The sequence below is a fragment of the Centropristis striata genome, chromosome 13 (genome assembly GCF_030273125.1).
Source record: "Centropristis striata isolate RG_2023a ecotype Rhode Island chromosome 13, C.striata_1.0, whole genome shotgun sequence".
NCBI lineage: Eukaryota > Metazoa > Chordata > Actinopteri > Perciformes > Serranidae > Centropristis > Centropristis striata.
In genome coordinates this window covers 7963379-7985447 of record NC_081529.1, presented here as the reverse complement: position 1 = coordinate 7985447, position 22069 = coordinate 7963379, and the positions used below count along the sequence as shown (strand labels likewise).

Below are 22069 nucleotides of genomic sequence, written 5' to 3'. Positions count from 1 at the left end.
AAATATGGCATTTCATAATGCTATTTCTCAATGCTGAATATGTTCTCCTCTATATCAAAGTAATTGAGTCCTCTCATATGAATATTTGCTTTTGGTTACTTTAATGATGATTAATAGATAATGGAGTTTTATTCCTTTTCAAAAAAACCAACAATAAAACTTAAACAGAAGCAGAATCCCGCATGCTGCAGAGTACACCTGTTGTTACCACCTGTTGTACCAGTGCTGTCTTTGTTAGTGTTATCTGATTTGATCTGTGAATACTGAATATGCAAAATGAATTTTATTTGCATTAAAAATGAAAAAAAACAACACCTACAATGGAGCATTGGCTGAGAGCAGTGGAGGAAATATTTGATATGGAAAGATTCACAAACATAGTGAGGGAACAGGAGGGGAAATATTAATCAAAGTGGGTAAAATGTGTAGAATAAAAAAGATAAGGGGATGACACCATAGATTAGGGGATTCAATTTGAGATCAGGGCAATGCTGCACACATTTGTAATAGAAGGCACTCCCATGTCACCACTTAGATTTATTTTGGGAATTTTGTTGTTTTTTATTTACTTATACAATTTATTACTGTTGTTGTATACATTCTCCTGAAAACATGTTTTTCGTTTAAGTTTAAAAAAAAAAAAGAAATGAATATTTGAGGAACTCAATTTTTTGTGGCTGCATTCATTTTTTTAAGTTTACGATGCAATACATTCAAAGTTTGATTTGAAGTATTTCAAATGTCTTCAAATTAGATCATTTCTTGTATTAAAATGGATTATTCAACTAGTTACAAAAATGCCATCTGACCCACCCCTGATTCTATAATATCAGACTATTACTATTGACATGTAAGATGTAGGGTACATTTAAATGCTGTAGCCAATAATTTACTGTATAAAAATCCATTGTATTTCATAAACTCGTGTTTTTTTTTTTTAAATGGTTACCTATGAAATGTATGGAATAAAAAGTACAAAGTAGTGTAGAAGTTGAAAGTGTCATAAAACTAAAACAGCTCTAAGGCGACTTGTACCGTACTTGAGCAAATGTACTGATTTACTTTCCACCACAGTTTTTTTTTGTACATATCAGAGTCACTTTATTTCATTAAAGTTGATAACAAAATGGCTTCTTCATTCTGCAGCAATGATATTCTTTCTCTGAATATACATATATTTTTTTATAACAGTCGTAATACTATTTCAAAATTACATCAATCTCAATTCCATAGATCTAAACCATTAAAATATGTCAATTTCCAGCAAAGAAACAGAAAAAGACAAAAAAATAAAGCCAGATATTTAACACAGAAACAGGTGCAGGGCAGCAGGTGGAGGCTCGTGTTCTGTATTTCTGGTTTACAGATTTTTCAAACAGGATAAAAAAAAATCTTATTATTATTAACTCAGGGTCATTAAACGGAAACAAATGCTGAGATTGGAGTAAAATAAATGCTAAATATAGTAAGGAAAATTCACTGATGAAGGTGATATAATTCAAAAAAATGTAAAAAAAAAAACAAAACAAAGGAAGGAAAACTGTCAAAACGTGATATGTGTCCTTAAAGCTTTGAGCAGAAATGAGAACATGAAGCTGCAGATTCATAAACATCCATCTGGAAATATCTAACAAAGCTCAGTTAAAGGGAAAAAAATAACAAAAATAAATTGTACTCCATCAGTTCGAGCTCAAACTAACCAGAAACAGGCCGAATTTAATGAGGAAAAATGTATATTTGGCAAAGGCGTATTTTAAGCATATGGGTTTGAGACACATTAAATCTAGACCAGACACAATACAGTGGGGATTTCTTTAAGATTATACTAAAATTAATTATATTCCAAAGTACAGTAATATAATCCTCAAGTTATCAAAAATGAGTTTCCCTTATCAGCTCCTACTTCAGACACACTTTAACTCCAATACGTTAGATTTTCCAATTATAGATCGCTGTAGATGTGCAGCGATTCAACCTTTGTCAGACACTGACTAACCTCCACTTATTTGTCACCTTGACGGTTTCCTCCCAGCAGAGCACCTGGCTTTTGTACAAGTGATGACAGCTTTTATTTCCTTCACTGTCATCGGGAGTCTACAAGTCAAGCCACCCCTTGTGGACTGTGCGTGTGCTCCTTCTTCTTCTTCTTCTTCTTCTTCTCTGCTCTCCACCGGCACTGAGGTGCAGCGCTGCTATAGCTCGGTGCGGGAGCGGGAGATACGAGGGCCTTTCCTGATTTCTTTCCTCTTCTCTTCTTTCCTCCTCCTCTTCTCCTCCTCCCTCAGGATCTTCTGGAAAGCCTCAGCAGTGTGAAGCACCTGAAGCAGATGAGTAAGGTTGAGAGAGAGGGGTTTTTAATCAAGATAATGTTATTTTAGGGACTGTTATTTATTACATCCATTTAAAAACTCCTGCTTAACATGAAAATGCTGGAAAGGATGGGTTCATTTTATTACACATACAGAACAAATTTTAGGTAAAAAAGTATCAGGTCACAACTCCCCTCTTTCTCTGCTACATGTGGATTGTTATGCATTAGAGGTGTGAATCAGCAGAGGCCCCGTTTTTTTATCCTGATACTTGAGTCACGATACGATATTATTGCGATTTTAAGCGTTTTGCGATATGTTGAGTATTGAGATATAATATATTGCGGTTTAACTGTTTAACTGCATTTTGTGTCCACAAAATTAAAGTCAACCAAGAATTGTTTTGTCAATTAAGAGAAAATTCTCAGTCTATTCATCTCACTTCAGTCTTTTTTTCTCCACATTGAGAGTCAAACCCACAGACTGACCAACAAAGTATTCAGTCAAACTGAACTCAACTGATATCAAACATGTATGGACGACAACAACTGCAGCATTTTATCAAACTTTCCTCAACTTTAAGCTTCACTGATCTGAATTTTTTTGGAAAGAAACAGAAAAAAGCAGAACTTTGCAACATTATTTCAACAACTTCCCGAACAATATCCTGACGCACATTGTGCTTATAGATTCCTCATATCTTCTAGTTTCATCCAGGCGGCAACCTCCGGGTCTGAGCAGGGAGGCAAACCAGGAAGTGCCTTAAGCTGCATTCTACCGAAAATTCCAGCAGGGGGCACTGACGGTGGCTGCAAAAGGATTTTAGTCCATTCATTTCAATACAAAATGAGAAAACTTCTCACTTGATTTATAACCTCAGAATTTTTTTTAGGACAACACTATAGTCTCAATCACTAGTAAAAAATCTTCAAGACAATTTGAAGTTAATTGTGTATATAATGGCATGAAAATAGAAGATAAAGAATCGTATGATTTGGGGCGGGGCTACCTTCGATTGACAGGTCACTAACAAGGCGAGCCGTCATCAGGAGAGAAGCAGAACAATGCGTATCCACGGCAACGTGTCAATAAAGTTATATATAACGTTATAGATAAAAAGGACGTTTAGCGGTTTGGTATCATAACTTTGACCCTTTCACACTGTATTTTCACTTAATGACAGTTTATTTGAACGCTTTGTTCAGTAAAAATGTCTTGTTCAATGTTTGGTTGGACTAACAGACACTCCAAGGAGTCGCTGTTCAGTTTTCTGAGGTCAGTAACATACATTTCGTTTTTGTTTTTTGCTAGCCAAAACTAACATCCCAGTTAATGCTCCAGTTAATGCTAACATGAATTAGCAGCAGCTTCTCTCAGTCAGGTTGAGGTGTAGAGAGGCTGTAGTCAGTGATCAGATCCCTCTCGCTCCTCCACAGTCCAGATATGGTCTGCTCCCCGTACCGGAAACAAGATGGCGACGAGTGTAATGCTGAACTCGATGCTTCCAACAGGTCACAAACCAATGGGTGACGTCACGGTGACTACGTCTATTATTTATACAGTCTATGGTTTCGTCCAGTATATTCCTAAAAGTGAGCCTGCTACAGCCTCCGGAAAAACCCCCCAAATACTGATAGCCTGCCGGCGCTAAATATCAACACTTGCCGGCCATGCATATGTTTGTATTATTGAATTATATGGTTTCTCCATTATATAGGTATAAGTTTTCTTGTTCTTTACATTTTTTCCGGTTAAACCGAAAGGGAATTGTTCACTGTATAAGTTGATTTCAAACTAAAAAAAACTAAACTAAAAATAAAAAGCTCCTGCTCAACTTGTACAGTACAATCCAAGTCTCATTTATCCAGTTTATGCTTAAACCGACTATCAACTCAGGGTCATTAAATGGAAACAAAAAAGATTGGAGTAAAAGAAAAATTCACTCAAGTAGGTGATGAATTAAAAATTATTCAAAAAGACGTAAAACCCCCCCACAACTTTCCTTCAGACAAACAAAACATGATTTGTTAACTTAAAACTTTGAGCAGTAACAAGAACATAAAGTTGTTGGTTCATAAACATTCCTCTTGAAATATCTAACAAAAAAAGTTGGTTTTCTCACTTGTTCTGAAACATCTGTGCAAAAACCTTACTATTTAAAAAACTTTCTCGTACACGTTGTCTGTGTACTACATGTCCCTGTGAGTCCGGACAAGTTCTGTGTGTACTCCACAGAAGTGTTTTAAAGGGGATGTATTGTGAAAACCTTTTTTCAGTGTTGATGCACATCATTTGGGGTAACTGGAGTGTCTACTAAACCACAAACTGTGAAACAAGACAAACCAAACAGGACAAATCCTTTTCTTTTTCAGTTATAACCAAAATTATTTGGTTAGGTTTGGTAAAAGACCATGGTTTGGGCTAATATAAACTCTTTCAGAACATCGACCATGTGTTAGAAAGGCAAAAAGGCTTTCTGGCGTAACTTCTCCCGTGCTGACCAATCAGAGCAGACTGGGCGTTTTTAGTAGGAAGGCTTAAAGAGACAAGCGCTAAAACGTATTTCTGAGTATTTCCGCCAGAGGGTGGATACAGGTACATTCAGACAGGATGAGAAAAATAGTGTTTTTTAACATTAAAGTTTATACATGACCTAGTATGAATCTGAAAATGAGCACAACATTCATTCATTAATTATCCTAAACCGCTTATCAGCACTAGGGGTGCAAGGGGCTGGAGCTGATCCCAGCTGACATTGGGCGAGAGGCGGGTACGCCCTGGACAGGACGCCAGACTATCACAGGGCTGACACATAGAGACAGACAATCACACTCTCATTCACTCCTACGGGCAATTTAGAGTCGCCAATTAAACCTAAGTGCATGTTTTTGGACTGTGGGAGGAACCCTCTTGCTGTGAGTGCTAACCACTACACCACCGTGTAGCCCTGAGCACAATATGTTCCCTTCAAATAGTACGGTATTTGGAAAGTAGTGAGCATAGGACTGGATAAATGAGACTTGGACTTTACTGCAAGAGTTATGCAAGAGTTTGTAAATAGATGTTTTGATAAAGTTTTGCTGTTGTTTTCATCAAGAGTTTTCTCCAATTTTGGATTCTACCTTCACTGTGGAGGCATGCAAGAATATCAGTTTTTTTCACAAAAGTGACATGGCGAAGTCATTAAGATACAAATGATCCTTTTGGGGGTTAAGTTTTGCTTTCAGAGAGGCTGAGAGAGGAACTACGTGTATGCATCTTACTCACATCGTCTCTCTCCGTGCGGTAGGGGTTTATAAAGTCGGGGGATTTCTCCGTTATTCCCAGTTCCTGTGACATCTGAGAGATGAGCAGAACAGACAGAGGAAAAAAGGAAGAGAGGGGACATTAGAATTTCTTTAAAAAGAGATAAGGAATTAAAAATGAGACACTGTAACATCACTTATTCTGCAGTTAAAAGGCAGTATGAGGCATGCAGTTGCAGACCAAAATCGATATTTCTTCTAAAGCTCTGAAGCTTAGTTTATTATTTTATCATTCAGCTTTAGACTCTGTGAGCTACACGAAACCGAGAGTAAGGGGATGAGAAACTAAGAGTGGGGTTACCGAGGCACAAATGAGGGCTGGTTTGTACACTTTCAGGGCGCTAACTGCTGCTGCCTGGAGTCTCAGAATTAATCCACAATATAATCCTCTTGGCACATTGCTAAGGTCACAGATTAATCCTGCAAGAGTTTAGTTCATTAACCCACACATTAAATGGGGGAATATCGTTTTATCTGACTTGCTCTTTAAGTTCCAAAGGTCACAATACATCATGGACAAATTTGATGACAAATGACACATTTAGCAGTGACGGCTGAGGAGATTCAGTGTCACTGAGGAAGTGTTGTGCACCCACAACCTGTCACACTTACACCACCGTGAGCTATAGATTTAAAATGTTTCCCAATGTTCTCACTAAACTCTTCTGCAGAGAAAAAAGGACCCATTTCATCATGTGAAATCCACAACATGTTAAATCTTTCCTTCTTCCCCACAGACGAGATAAAATATTTGAATCCTGGATAAAGAAAGGACTTACAACCTTTCTCTCATTTATACACAAAAGCGCACTTCAAAGTTTCAAAACTCTGGAGGACAAACTTGGCCCGCAGCAGAACAACTTCTTCAGATATCTTCAAGTACGACATTATTTCAATCAGTTTGAAAAGAGCAGACCTTCAGATTTATCAACAGCAATCTGAGTTTTTTATAATCCTGAAATCAGCCACCAGGTCAATACCAAATAAATTATTTTCCAGATTGTACCCTGCTCTTTAAAGATAAAAAATGTGACCACCTTGTACTTTAAAGGGGACAAAGAGGCAGAAATCTGCTTTTCTAAGGGGGCTTGTGGGGGGAATTTGCAGTTTTCAATGGTGCTCAACTAACTGTATGGAAAACAATGCCAGGAAATAATACAAGAATACCAGTTTGACGTGTTGGAGATAATATGACTCAATGGAAGCAAATAAAACAGGCCCAAATTGAGTTTATATTGGAAAGGCATTCACAAAACATTAAGCATGCTTTCCGAGACTCAAATACCCCTGAACCTGGACACTCTTTACCTAATACGGGCTGTGTTTTGTTTTAAAACAGAGGAGGGACAAAAGCTGCTGCAGGCTATGATGGTGTATTAGGGCCAAGTATGAAGGGGAAAAAAAAGGCTAATATTTCAAGAAAAAAGTGGTAAATCTACGAACGAACTACATCACCACGGAAGCTGCTGCATGCCGTGTATTATGTCTGCAGTGAGTGACTTAATCAAATTATACTTTGCAATCAGATTTAGCAATAAGGAAATTCTTGTGGTTTTATCCCAGAATCACCATATTATCATAAGTATCCGGACTTTGAAGAGATATTGTTGTGAATTGGGCCTATTCAGGAGAAAACACCGTACTAATTTGGATGAAGTGATGGATGAAGCTTTTCTGCATCAGGAACTACAACACAATGGACAGATGCAAGGATATCGCTGGTTACATCTACGGGCAATTCAAATGGGATTTGTGGTACAGCAGGATACAATACGACAGATCATCAAATTAATTGATCTTCAAAGTGTGGAGCTTCGAAGAGTGCAGCGTCTTAAGCCCCGGCAGTACAACACTAAAGGGCCTAATGCCCTTTGGCACATGGATTCCTTTTTTCTCTTTGATTTGACACATTTTCCTCATAAATCTGCTATTTTTTTCTCTTTGATTTGCCACTTTTAATCTCATAAATGTGTGACTTTTTTCTCCAAGATTTGCCACTCTAATCTCATAAATTTGCAAGTTGTTTCCCGAAATATTACCCCCGTCCCCGGGTCTGTATTTTATTTTATTTTACTTTTTCATACTTGGCTCTAATACGCTGTCGTAGCAGGCCCTTCTGGCAACAAGGGGGGAAAAAATCAATCACTGATAAGGCTATATCCAGTATAGGAAATATTTAAAACTGTCTTAGTCTTTGAGGAGCCAAAAAGACAAATTCTATAAAATTTGGAAATGAATGGATCTATATTTCCGTTAAGGAATGTCGTTCTTTAGCCACATTCAGCAGAATTATTTCAAAGCAATACACAGAAACAGGTTTTCTTTTCGGTATATTTAAGAGCCCATGAAGGTGAACTTCCATGGATTTGTAAAGCAGCTGGCACCAAGTGTTATGACTGTGAGTCATTCTTTGCATACTGCTGTGTGTGCACCCTGTGTTTTTGTTTCTCATTTTTATATGCAAATAGAGGTGTGCTATAGCTGCGGGAGGATTGGTGGAAAGGTTCCACGCCGTGGCCCGGGATTGGCTGCAGCCGGGAAACCACCTGGTATATAAAGAGCCAAGATGGCGGCTGTTCCTTCATCCTCCTCTTCTCCCAACCTGTCACACTTTTGTGTAGTACAACTTGTTTGAGATTTAGATATGTTTCCTTTTTGGGTAGTAAGGGTGGACTGTCTGTGTTTATTATCCTTTTTTTCTCCTGTTTAATTCAGTAGGGAGGTAAGTCTTTGTCATTTGTTCTGTTAGGTAAATTTCTTATTTCCTAGATGGACTCATTTGTTTGTTATTTTGGTCTTAGTCCACCCTGAAGCCTAACAATAGCTATGTGTTCATCAATTTATTTTTGTAAATAAACACTTTCCCTTACATTCAACAAATCTTTGTTTGTGGCTACTTGGGACATGAGGAAGATGGGGCCTCCTCATGTTATGTCCTGGGCACCCCTAGACTGGGGCGTAACACAAGACATCTACTATTGCTGGACTGCGTCAGCGTGTTCTGCTAGATATCGCTGAAGAACTACATTGCTTAGTGGAAGAATAATCATTTATCGATACATATTTGCAATTTTTGTTGCTGTGAAACATTGCCTGGTATATAACTGTTTAGAAAACCAGTAAGCCATGAGAGACCGTGGTTTATAGTGGCTTGAGAGGAGCTGAGAGGGCCCAACAACGTCACTTTTCACTGTCTCACTGTAAACCACGGCCTCTCATGGTTTATTGCTTGAGTACTCCTGGAAGTTAAGATGTAATACTGGATATTTTCCTGATGACTGGAGTTAAGGCCAACTTTCTTTGCATGTGCACATATACATACATGTATAAAAAAAACTGGAAAAAAGTAGTAGGCCTGGGTGATTATATTATGATCAAATGTGTTGGAAATTTGTGTGACAACAGCCAATCAGAGTCGACCTTTTCCTGCTCCGTTTGTAAGTTGCTGGAGAATAAACAGAAAGACTGAACGTGGAGCTAAACGCGGAGCTGAGGGCAGCAAAGTAGATGTCAGCCATGACTGTGAGCAATAAACCAGGAGGTACAGGTGAATGTTAGGAAAGAGAAAAGGAAATAAAAATCTTTCCACCGCTGTATCGAGAGAAAACTAACATTCACAGCACGGCAATTCGCACACAGGTATGGTGCATTCAATAGCGTCGGACAGCTATGGTGCGTTCAAGAGCATGGGACATATGAAAACTTAGAGAAACACGTTATTACTGAATGGAACTTAGTTCAATAAACAAGTTAACAAAACATTAACAGTTTGGGCTTTCTAACAACAACAAACCTCACAATTTGTTTATTTTGGGTCTTGCATACCTGCAAAAACACTCAGGGCTGTAAAGTAGTTCTCTGTGTTAATTTATATTTTTCTACATTTGTTATACTATTGAGTGAAATAGTTTTTATATTTTTCTATGTTCATCTTATTTAATTTGTTATTTCCTTTGTACGTTAATAAAATATTGAACTTATATCTAGTTTCTTTAATTCTCAGCACAGATGCTTTAAAACAATATAAAAAATTGTGATAATAATAGAGATTGGACAATATGAAAAAATACATTGTGATCATTTTTTTTGACATATCGCCCAGCCCTTGTTTCATGTATAAATATCTGAAAGCTTTTTTAACCATGTCGATATTGTCTTTTCCATATGAAATTAAAATATAAAGAAATAAAACCAATTGAAACCTTAAACATGCAGAAGTTTAAAGAATTTAAGGCATTTACTTGTAGCCCTGTGGTGTGGTTTGAGTCCACATTCTCACATCAAACCAACAACATGTTTTGTTAAGGTTAGCTCTGCAGGTGATCTCATAAATATTTTCAAAAGCAGTGCTTTCACAGTTGGATTCAAACATAGTATTATTATATATTTATTTTTCATACCCTCACGACAGAAGACTGGATAATACCATTATGAACAAGTAACCATAGTTACAATAAGAACAGGAGATATGATTGAATAGTCTTACAAGTGTGAGGACATGTTGGTGGGCTCCTCCTGTGAAAACTCCTGTCTGGTTACAGAAATGCAGTCCCCAGCGCAGCAGACCGTCCCAGTCTGTGTTCCTGTCGTAGTAGTGGTGAACAATACGGGGGAAACGTAACGCCACGTCGCCGAAAAATGCTGTATTCTCCACTACATGGGAATAAGCTGCAGAGATTTATAGGGAGAGAAAAGAGAGAGAAACATGTAGGTTAATCAGAAGAAACAGACAATATATTTGTGCTGAATACACACAGAACAGCTGATAAACAGAACAAAGAGAAAAAGTGCAGCTCAAGCAATGGTTGATGTGGTTCAGGGAACACTGAAATAGGGTGCAGGGTTGACTAAGCCTGAAAAACAGGTAAGATGTTATTTGTGACTTTCAGACAGACGTTAAGACTTGATATTATTGGCACCCGCTGGCACCAGAAGGAGATAAGGATGAAAGAAGGACTGACTGACGGAGGCGGAGCTTTCAGAAACGGGTAACAGCACAAGACAAACCAGTCAGAGGTGATGGAGACACAGAGTGTGAAAAACATTCTTGAGAAGCTGCTAAATAAAGTAGCTTATATAAGCAGCGAGATTGAAAAAGAAACAAGAAATAAAGGCAGCTGAGGTGTAAATCAGACCTTCTTTGATCTTATCGTCCATTGGGAAAGGGTCATCAGGCTGCATGTTGGCCGCAACCAGGATCTGTCTCGAATCCTCCAACACCTAAGGAAAGAGAAAAAAAAACAGCTCAGCAGTCAGATTTATTTACTTTACACCGTTTACTCTTTACACTGGGATTTAAAACAACTACAGGGAGTTTTAGAAAAAAAGATAAGATAAGATAAGATAAGATATGACTTTATTAAGTCGTCACAGCAGATCAAGATACAGACACAGATATAGAAGACAGAATAAGAATATAAAAAATAAGACATATACATACATTCTATACACATAATATACATACATTTCTGCTATCTGGCATTTATTATTAATATATAATTTTTCAGTTTGTCTGTTTTCCTTTAGCATGTTAAATAGGTTAAATAGGTTGTTGCATGTCATAGTATGAACATCAATCAATAAATATATTTAAATATATAAGTGGTATATGACATATATGATATAGAAAAATACAGAAGGCCTAATGTGATCAAATGTAAACAGAGATAACTGATTTAACTGATTATGAAACAGTTTTAATTTAATTCTTATGCCTCTGAATCACCTAAATATCAGTTGGTAGAGAGTTCGTCCATTGATCAGAGGGTCGGTGGTTCGATCCCCGACCATGGCAGCCTACATGTGGAAGTATCCTTGAACAAGATACTGAACCCCAAATGGCTCCCGATGCTGCGTTCATTGGTGTGTGAATAAACAGGTGGCCCCAGTGTGCCCTGGTAGTAGTAGTGTGTCTGTAGTGTAACGCACTATATAAGTGCACCCCATTTACCATTTAAACAAATGAGACAACCGTCAGCGAGATCACTGGCTTTTCCTATGTAGTAATATTTAATGCCCGTCGCTGATGTAAATCATTTCATCTGACAGTGAAAATCAGACAAAATAATTTATGGCATGACGCAAATGTTTACATTTCCCCAGGCAGAGTTTAAGTAGCATGTTAGTGAAATGAGTCATGTTACAGGAGTTGTGATGTTCGACACAATTCACAGACAAAATTACAGACCTCTTCTAATGTTTGTGTACATCACAAAATGCCCGCGCAGGTAGCCCACAATCCGCTGTGTTTTGGTTAATTTCCTTTTATTGGGTCAGATTCTGGTCGGATTACGTTCACAGTGCAATGAAAATGGCATTAGGGTCGGTTTTGAACGGGACTGAGACTTGGACCGGTTGTTTTGGTCCACACCAGGGTACGATTGGAGCGTTCACAAGCAACCAAACGAACCGTAACAAGGATTTAATACCACCAGAGTTCGATTAAAACGGACTAAACTTTAGGTTGTGGAAGCGCCCTAAAACACATAATGAGCACATGGACTTTGATCAGAGGCAGAGTATCTACGGGGACAGCATATCGAAGAGATAAAAGCTGAAACTCAGTTAAGCACTCCATCTCACACACGCAAACACAGAGCGGTATAGAAATGCTGACAATGTATTTCAGCCACTGAAGGTTGACTACGTTGGTTGTCCTTGAGAGGCTCGCAGATGCATAGATAGCAGTCCTCTGGGAAGATGAGGCATACAAAGCTCAGAGCTTAGTCTGAGTGAATGGCACTCCAAGCAGCTGAGTCGGAATAAACATTCAAATGGATGCGAGGAAACACGCTGATGAATGTAATCGTTGGATTTGAAGCTTTTGATTCTGCGTCGGGCTGCGAACCTTCTCATCCTTCCATCTCCAGAGAACGTCAAACTCTTAGATGTCACTGCTGCACTAAGTGGTTTTCTGATGGTAGTGTGGCCTCGTCTGTGCTTGATTTTTTACTGCCCACGGACTATGTGAACACATGATGTGAGAGCACACACACACACACACACACACACACACTACCTTGAAGAGGCCTTTGAGCATGATGTCTATGATCTTGTACTGCTGGTTGATGTCGTTCAGCTCCACCAGATTCTTGAGGGCGTTGAGCTGATCTTTCCTCTTGGTCTCAAACAGCCGCTTGTCTAATAAAGAGGAGTCAGGAAGACACACACTCTCCACATGGACATAACTCACATAAATGCTCTCTCCTGCAACCATCTGTCACATTGAAAGGCACAGAAACACTCGGTGACTTGCACGCAGACAGACACATTCTGTGCATTTGGCAGCAGCTCTGCACACTCGCAGCAGAAGGATACAGATCTCCAGGTTGGAGTCATGTCTCAGTCTGTGCGTGTCGGAGTCTGCCGAGCTGAGGGCGGCAGCGGCGAGCGCCAGGACCACCGCACACACACTCCGCATGGTCAGCAGGGGTCAGCAGAGAGGCGCTCTTCTGGACAAAAAGAGGACAAGCCACATTGTTAAACATCTCAATACAGGCACACATTTGTCTGATTCCAATTTGTTAAAGGCTTACAGGGAGGATACTGAACATCTGAAAACAGAACTCTCTGACTAGGACTGTCATGCTGAACACATTTTCTTTTGATACAGAGATTTTGCTTTCATCTGAAAACAGGGAAATAGTTTTCTTATTCATGAAGCCATTTTTTCTCCTTCCAAAAGCAGCTAGAAAGGCTCTCTCTTGTGATACTCGTGGAATACGTGAAACACGGAAACATGCTGGGGATAAGTGGTCAATATGGAACACTAGAGGGGAGCCGGCATTTGAAGAGAGGCTCCTTATGTTCCTTTTAAAAGACACATCTGATGTCTGGCACTTGCATAATCCCCAGAGCACATTTACAATCTCTGTACCAGACTCCATCTCTCCCCCCCGTCCCCCCGGTTACCCGATCCAAACGCAGTGGTCGTCTCTCTCCAGCATTTTCATCAAGTTGCAACTTCCTCTTTTCCCCTCAGTGGCTTTTTCTTTTTCATTCGAAAGGGAAGGATGTGAGCGAGAAGATAAATACAACAGCTAAAAATAGGTCCTCATCAAATGAAAATTTGATGAAAGCCAAATTTTTAAGAAAACATTAGCAGAAAACAGAAGTAACCAGAGGGAGGGGAGACAATGTTTATGAAAAGCTACAAGATATAATTCACATAGTTCATGCATAATTTAGCAAGGGTTCCATCAATGATACTATCAGAGGGAGGCAGAAGGAGGGACGGGGGCTGGGTGGTGGGGGTGTAGGGCATGCAGGGAGAGTCAGATGGGAGAAGGAAAAGATGAGCGAAGGGGCGTTGAGGCTTTTGGATAAAAGGGGAGAAGGGGAGAGGAGTGTGAAGGCGAGACCCTGCGGGAAATAACAGCTTTCCTGGTGAATATTTCATCCATTCATACCTTTGCTAAGACACAGCAGTAAAACTTAAGACTCGCAGAGAGGAGAGATAGTGCAAGATAGAGGCTCTGCAAGAGGATAATGAGCACCAGGGACTTGATTTTGCACTGACAGAATTGATCTTTACAAGCGCCCGGCTGCTGATTCTCCAATCTGAAGGACTAGGAAGTGAGCAAACGTCTCGGGTGTGAATGTTAATTTAGACTGGATGAGCCCCCTTAAGAATCTCACTTAAATCAGAGGAGAAAAAGCATATGGTCTTAGACATACGCCCCTGTTTTCATTTCACACTTCATACATCCTCAGTTCCTTTCCTAGCCTCCTCTCCTCGCTAGAGCCCTGCAAGGAGGCAAAACCCCCTAAAAACCCAGCACAGTCCAGCTCCAGCACGACAAAAGACTCAACAATTTTTCACACCAATCACATGAAGTGTACACACACACACACACACACACACTGTATGAACGTAGACTGTGTGTGACCTTCTGGATGTGTGGAATAACATGGATCATTAATTAACATAAGATCCTGTGGCGTATCTAGAGATTTGAATAATCAATGAAGTTACGCCGCCACACTTATCTTTTCAGCCAGTCTGACCTCAGCCTGAGCCATGAAGAAATTAAAAAAAATAACCAAGCCTGCCCTGTATGTACCCAGTGTGTGGGGCCAGTCTCCTCCCACCAGAGATGCAGGCGGAGGACGGCCAACACGAGGACAGGAGGTACCAGGTATTTAACTAAATGAGCTACCGTGCTTCAGAGCTGTCATTATAAAGTTAACTGTATATTCCAGGTGCTGAAAAGACTTCTACAAAAGATACACCTGTGTATCCTCGATCATAGCTTCTCTAGCCTCCTCTGTTCTCCAGATACATTTAAGAAGCTGAGACCTCCTTCAACTTTACACAATTAGGTCGATTTTGGGGTCACAGGCTGGAGGACGTTAGGGCTTTCCTCAACTAAAGACATTCTTAGTTGACTGACCTTTTGGCACCAAATCGATTAGTTGATTTAATCAACTGATCTGTAACACTGAGTTCATCCACAAAGTATCATGCAAAAACAGAACTTTAAATATTGTGATTACCCGAGATGTGCTCATAAGATTCTTGGAAAGAAATCATTGAACATGAAAAAAAGCATAAAAAGGACTACTCAACTAACAAAATCTTTGTTTACTAAAAACAAACAGACCAATTATCCAACTATTCCATTAAGAGGAGGCAGCCCTAGAGGATGGAGGCAAAAAAAAAGAGAAATGAGAAGAGCGCACATTGTCCCTCTTCAGAGGATATTAAAACTTTTTTCTGTTTCACAATAGCCGTGATTCTACCATAGACTGTATAAAGGGATTCTACAGCACATCAGCTGTCCAAAAACTCATTTTACAGCAGATATTATTCCAGATATTCCAACGTGACATGAAAAAGAGCCTCTTGTTTTTTCTATTGCAACTCCATTAGTGGTAGTCCTGTGTCCACTGAAGTCTGTTATTTAAAAATAAAACTTTTTCTTCTTACAGAGTCAGCAAAAACAAGTGTTCCTGGAGACAGCTGAGTGAAGACAATGTTCGATTAAGGCCAATTTGTGCATTCTGAGAACATCTTTTGGGTAGCTTCCCAGCTTTCTGAGAAATGCAGCACTAAATATCCTTAAGTGCTGGTCGAAAGCCTCAATATTTCTAGATAACAGCCAAGGAAAAGGGGGGCCATGTCTCTCCCGTGGCAGCGGCTGGCTCGTCCACCTATTTGATGTTCCCGTGTGCTCCCATGCAGTCAGCCATGTAGCTCTGACAGATATTTATTGGCAGAAAGGTTATCGCCACCAGCGCAGTTGAACGCGGTCAACACATATCTCCAGCAGCCGCTAACGTTTACGTGCAATTGGGCAAAGTGCTGAGACTTTAAGAAGCAGTGTAAGAAGGGCATTAGGAGCGGATCAATCATCTCTAATGTGGCATGGGCAGCGCAGAAATGAGAGTCTAAATGCATCCATTAACTGTAAGCAGGCAATTCTAATTATACAGGATGATCATTTAAGAAAATCTAAGTCATAGGAGAAGCTACCAGCAAAGCACTCACATTTTAAAATCAGATTACACTAAATGGCAGCGACTGGGACTCATGCTTGGGGAGAAGTGACACCTTTGACGGATAAACCACTAACATCACAGGTTTTCTCCCTCTGGTCATAGCTCCCCTGCTTTTCTGGCTCACAGAAGCTGTACACACACCAGCCCTGCACACATATTGCAAGACCAGTATTACCACACAGCTGCTTTGCAAGAAGGGTACTTTGCATGAATTTCCCTACAGCTGACCCACTAATGGTCAGCATCCATGGTGGGAGGGTCTGCTTCAGATTTGGTCTCTTTATGTGGCACTTAACTTGGATGAGGTGTGTTCGCCGCGAGGAGGTCTGAAGGCAAAGTAGTTCTTGCCGAAGCTGTGTAAACCCACGTAAATCTCTTGGCCGGGGGAGATTTTCCTCCTCTGCCAAACAACAATCTCTTGTGGCAGAGAGGCTGAAGTTTGATTTCCTGTGTGGGAGATCCAGGTTCCAGCTTTGTCAGATAAGTAGGCTAGTATATCGAATCATACTACACACCCGTGAAGATAGCTCCTCTCTGAATTCCCCAGGGTGTGAAAACATGCATCTGATATTCAGCGATGCAATGTGACTGCAAATCTGTCATTTCTCTAATCCCGCTGGATAAGACGAAAGAAAAAAAAAATCTTCAATCAGGAGCTGGAAACAGTCCAAACTGTTAACCAAGCAACTCTGTGACATTAATTTCAAGAGGCAAAACTAGCCCTCGAGGCAAGAGCGACTCCTGAGAGGATGGAGCAAGAAGCAAGATGCTTATCAGACAGCTGGATGTGCAGCAGGAGAGGATCCAGATTCCCCTCAGGCTGCCAGCCTGCTGTGGGAGGTTTGGGGTTCAAGGACTGACACATCATCTCTCCCTCTGCCTGCATCTGCGAGCCTCTCTCCCTGTTATCATTCATGCAGAGGCACGGCCACGGACATGCGTAATGGTGATGGTGATGATGATGATGGCAGAGCCTGGATAAAGACTGTCATGTGGACCATCAATTACAGATTGCTTAATTGATTGCATGCGCCCTACCTGACCCACGTTGCCTTCAGCTGTGCAAACGCACCGGCATCAATATTGAGTGAATTTACTTTATTTAAAGCTGGTAATTACGCGTTTGGTAAGAAGCCGTGATCTAAAGCGGATCTACTGGTGATAAACATCAAGTCCGCAATACATTAAAAAATATTTATACAAGGTTTTCCTCGAGGGGAGCGCTTTCGGGAATTAACCAAGTATTTGAAGTCGCTCCTCGACCGATGGATCCCGCAGCTGTATGCCCCGCCGGATCCAAGAGCCAGCGGCCGGCACAGGTGATCCATCCAGCCGATAAAGCGCTGGACATTACAGCCACCAAACTAGCGGATCACTCACCGTGTTGTAGAGAGAAACGGCGGTGCCACACGGCAGCGATCACCGGACAGCGTTTCCTCCAAAGTAGTGCAGTTTAACCTTTTTTTTCCTTCTTCTTATCTCCACACGATACGTTTAAGGTCAGCTCGCCGATGAAGCGGGGACGGGGGTCGGTGTGTCCCGGTAGATCCTCAGGTGACAGCAGCACGGAGGTGGAGGTGTTCATTTACATGCGGCTCTCGCTGCTCCACTCTGCCACCGCCACGATAGCACCGGCTGGCTCGCCTTGGACGAATGACAGCCAGCGGGCGCTCACCGAGGAGGAGGATGCTGTTTCCGCACGGAGGATTTAGAGAGAGACACCGCCAGAGCGTGGGGGTGCGTTCCGTTTCCCTCGTGCGTTTCCTCCTCTGACATAATGATGTGCTGACATTTTGCAAGCTTAAATATGTGAAAAATATTTTGGTTAAAATGGCAGAAAAAAGTTGTTTAAAAAATAATCTTTTTGAGGATGTGAACGCAAGTTTTGCACATTTTCAAGAACGATTTATCAAAGTATTTTTACTTTTTAATTATTAATTTTTGCATGGACTATTTATATTTATGTTTTATGCTGCTCTATTTTTAAGGATTTTATTGTATTTTTATTTATTTGTGGTCTTTTTTTTTATTCTGCTATTATTTAAAAAAAAAAACCTTTTATTAATTTATAGTCTATTTCTTTGTTTTATTCTGCCTAATACTTTTTATACTGTTTTTGTATTATCTGAGTAAATGTTTTTATGTCTTGCAGTGTCGGTCAAAGGTACAATTGTAATCATTGCCTTTCTGTTAGTATATTTATCTTTCTAATTAATAAAAAAAATAAAAAAGTAACCAATATTTACTTTGTCTTTGACCATGTGTCCTGTCAGACTGAATCACTGCCTGAGAAATATATAAAGATTACTTTAATACATCAAAACATCTGCACTTATGTTCTTAATGGAATACCTGAAACCTAATGCAGACATCAGTTGACATTATAGTCAGAAAATAAAAAGGTTCCCTGCAAGCCTTTGCCCCAAACTGACCTGTCCCAAGTGCCGAAGCACATCAACAACAGCTGAGCAGTAAGGTCATGTCCTCCTCACAATCACTGTCAAACACACCAGTGTCCTGTAGGCGTGGTCGCATATATGGATGGATTACTGGATGCCCCCTTGGCCTTCACCTGCAGGATGTCACTCGAAGAAACACTTAGAGACAACGAGGATATGCAAAGTGAAGCCCAAAGAGCCAAAAAACAACAAGAAAGACACAAAATGACCCCAAAGTGACACAAAATATCTATAAAAAATACACAAAATTACAACAAGGAGACACAAGACTCCACAAAAAGATCCATAATAACTACAAAGGAATGCAAAACAGCAACAAAAAAGAGGAAAAACCATCAGAAAGTCTGCGTCTTGCTGTTGTGTCTTGTGTAGGAGAGGTGGTGATTATCAATAAGCATACTACTTCTACTTGCCCGTAGAAGGATTTTGTTGCACTGAAAATCCCCCATACCACCCAGTACCTCCTTATGGATGAGTGACCTTATGCTCCATTTAAGTCTTGAAAAAATTAAATTTACACTTAAAGAGGGTCAAAAGACATCTTCTATTCCACCTGGAACCCAGTGATGTCTTATATTAGCAAACTAAAAACCCTCCCTGATAATTCATGAATCCACGAATATCAGATCCTGAAGGACGATGCACGGCACAGCCAACACAGCCTCCTCACTTATCCTCAAGTTTTAATTTTTAAATTACCTCCACTTTCCTTTTTTCTCTGTTTTAACTATCCATATCTGTTGAATAAATTCATATTGTAACTGTTATTATTGTTATTATTATTATCTTTTTTTTTCTTTCTCTTTTTCATTTAATTTTCTTAGATTGGGATTGTTGTAGGGTGGGGGGCGGTGGGGTTTTGTATGTGTGTTCTGTAAAAAAAAAAAAAAATCAAAAAGTATTATCTGTGTATATGACTGTATTTCTATAACTTGTTCTCAATAAAAAGATAGTTAAAAAAAATAGGAGAGGTGGTGAGGCCTTTGTCTCGTCTTGTTTTTCTATATAATTTCCATCACAACAATCCCTGTCCTGAAGTCTCTTCACTGGCTCCCTGTTGCATCCAGGATTCAGTTTAATATTCTTACTCTGACATATAAAGCATTACATGGTCAAGGTCCCCTATATATAGTTGAACTACTTCACCCATATCTGCCGGCTCGGTCTCTTCGGTCAAACACACGACATCTTCTGTCTGTTCCACGAACCCGTCTGAAAACACGTGGTGATCCATAATTTGAATATGTGGCACCCAAACTCTCTACACTCTCCCATGTGGTCCAATATCTCTGTGGACCCCCTAAAGACCTATCTTTTTAGACAGGCATTTGGATGACCAGCTTGCATTGTAAATATTATTTTATAATTTTATGTTTAATTGTGTTTTAATTGTCTTATGTTCCCCTTTTTTCTGTAACGCACTTTGTGATTTTATCTGTGAAAAAAGCTCTAAAAATAAACTTTACTGACTTTACTTACCTACTTGAGAAAAAACTCTCGATTGGTCAAGTACCGAATTTGCACAGTATATAGAATTTAAAGAATGTATTTATTGACTTACCAGAAAACATTCTCTATTGTGAAATATATCATTATCAAGGCATGAAATGACCTACAGAAGATTTTGGCCACACAACTGCAACTCTCAGTGGACTCAAACTTCTGCCTGGGCACATGAAAGAAAGAAGAGCTGAGGCTGGAGGGGTGTGGGATGAAGATAATCGCTGCTATGACCAGGTCAATTACTTCTGTGGATCGTTTTTCATTTTCATGTGTCCCATCAATCACTTCTATAAAGTCAAATGTGTCCTTTTCACTTTTGTGTTAATCCCTGTTACGGACCTCTTGGAAAAGTCGAGGCTGTCCCAATAATAAATGACTAAATTAACGATAGAATTCACCTTGACTACTTTTATCACTCCGCAGTTGTAAAACTCAAATGGAACACAAAAATGTGTAAGTGAGGTTCTCTGTCTGACTGTGTCCTTTAGGTTGTGTGGTGTAATCACATAATGCATCACATAAACAGGAGTGAAAGTATAACTACTGAGTCTATAATTAAAATACAAATTGTTTTTATTATCTTTTAATGAGTAAATATAACTGTTTATCCAACTTTTCTTTAAAGTGCTTGTAAAAAAACACATTCAGCAAATGATTTGGAAGGTGTGCTGCCTAAAGAGCAGAATAGAAAACTAGGAATTAAAGACATGTAACAATAAATGAACAGTAAAACAAATTCCCAAAATGATGGCGTGATAACGTCACCCATAACGATATCAGCTTGCAGGAACATCAGCCTGCTTTCACTGTAAAGTCAGACAGACAGATGGACACGTCTCCAACACGCCTGAAGAAAATAGTTAAGGAGCTCTGAGGCAGAACATAGGTGTTAGTATGTGTATTTATATATATATAAGCAATGAAATTATAATTAAGTTTCACTTGAATGTATGTATTGTGTTAACTGCACATAAAATATTTAAAGGAGTATTATGTGAAGCTCCTGCTTTAATCACAGCGTTCTACTTGTTAATGGTGTATTTATTTACTATGAATGAGACTATTAGTGTTTTTATATGAGAGAAGCCAATAAAGCTCTCATCAGGCAGAGCAGACTGAGTACACTGATCAGCCACAGCATTAAAACCACCTGTCTGATACCGTTTAGATCCCCTCTGTGCTGCTGAAACAGTTCTAACCCATCGGGGCCCGGACTCCACAAGACCTCTGAAAGTGTCCTGTTGAATCTGGCACCGAGACGTTAGCAGCAAGTCCTGTAAGCTGCGAGGAGGGGCCTCAGTGGATCTCACTTGTTTTTCCAGCACATCACAGAGATGCTCGATCGAACTGAACAAATTAACACCTTGAACTCTTTGTCGTGTTCCTCAAACCATCCCTGAACAGTTTTTGCAGTGTAGCAGAGCGCATTGTCCTGCTGAAAGAGCCCGCTGCCATTACGGAGTAGTGTTTCCATGAAGGGGTGTCCTTGGTCATTTAAAACATTTTTTAGGCAGGTCGTACGTGTCAAAGTGACATCTACAGGAATGGATGGACCCAAGGTTTTACAGCAGTTTAGTTGTTATAAATGTTCAGCAACTTCTCCTTTTATGGGCGTGAGTGGTTTTGTCCTGACAGATCAAGGACTGAAGTGCCCTTGAGCAAGGCACCCCCCACTGCTGCACACTGCTCCTAAGCATGGTGAGTTCAATGATGTGTGAAGGATGGGTTGAATGGAGAGGACAAATTCACTGCTGGCTGTTTCAGTAGCCCCTTTTTATAGTGCGGTTGCCGGGAAGATGCCGGAAAGATCTGTGCCGACTTTTCGCCTTAGGACGTTCATAGTGATCCTGTGGAGGTGTGATATTCGCAGTAGCACAGCGGTAATAGGCTACATAGTTAGCTCTGTAGCCGTACAGTGTGTATGTGCTGCAGCAGCATGTGTTCAGTTAATGACCTCCGTTTGTTTACAACAAGCACAGGACACTCTGTGCAC

At 40.0% G+C, this 22069-nt stretch overlaps 2 protein-coding genes across 3 annotated transcripts in view; both read right to left on the bottom strand.

Annotated features, from left to right (window-relative positions):
- Window positions 1-1074: 1074 nt before the first annotated feature.
- On the bottom strand, window positions 1075-17817 carry LOC131983298 (coiled-coil domain-containing protein 134-like). 2 transcript variants are annotated; one of them, XM_059348009.1, is made up of 7 exons: window positions 17495-17817; window positions 12932-13062; window positions 12633-12754; window positions 10750-10834; window positions 10101-10282; window positions 5577-5648; window positions 1075-2318 (listed from the first exon to the last, which is right to left on the bottom strand). In XM_059348009.1, exons 2-7 carry the CDS (start codon window positions 13032-13034, stop codon window positions 2193-2195), a joined length of 690 nt encoding a protein of 229 aa, XP_059203992.1. In that variant the 5' UTR covers window positions 13035-13062; window positions 17495-17817; the 3' UTR covers window positions 1075-2192. The 2 variants fall into 2 exon arrangements, with proteins under 2 accessions (XP_059203992.1, XP_059203990.1); XM_059348007.1 differs by having other exon boundaries at window positions 12932-13065; window positions 17495-17815.
- A 2486-nt stretch (window positions 17818-20303) lies between these two features.
- The window catches only part of LOC131983301 (meiosis inhibitor protein 1), a 97748-nt gene continuing 95982 nt past the window's right edge, over window positions 20304-22069 (bottom strand). Inside the window, exon 33 of the mRNA XM_059348012.1 lies at window positions 20304-20923. Within this exon, the coding sequence (XP_059203995.1) occupies window positions 20869-20923 (55 nt within the window). The 3' untranslated portion in view covers window positions 20304-20868. The remainder of the gene's footprint in view (window positions 20924-22069) is intronic.

Coding starts and splice junctions, on each gene's coding strand:
- LOC131983298 (XM_059348009.1), bottom strand. CDS start 13,034: ATGCGGAGTGTGTGTGCGGTGGTCCTGGCGCTCGCCGCTGCCGCCCTC. Junction 12,755..12,931: donor TGACTCCAACCTGGAGATCT/GTATCCTTCTGC, acceptor CCTCTTTATTAG/ACAAGCGGCTGTTTGAGACC. Junction 10,283..10,749: donor GGACGATAAGATCAAAGAAG/GTCTGATTTACA, acceptor AAATCTCTGCAG/CTTATTCCCATGTAGTGGAG.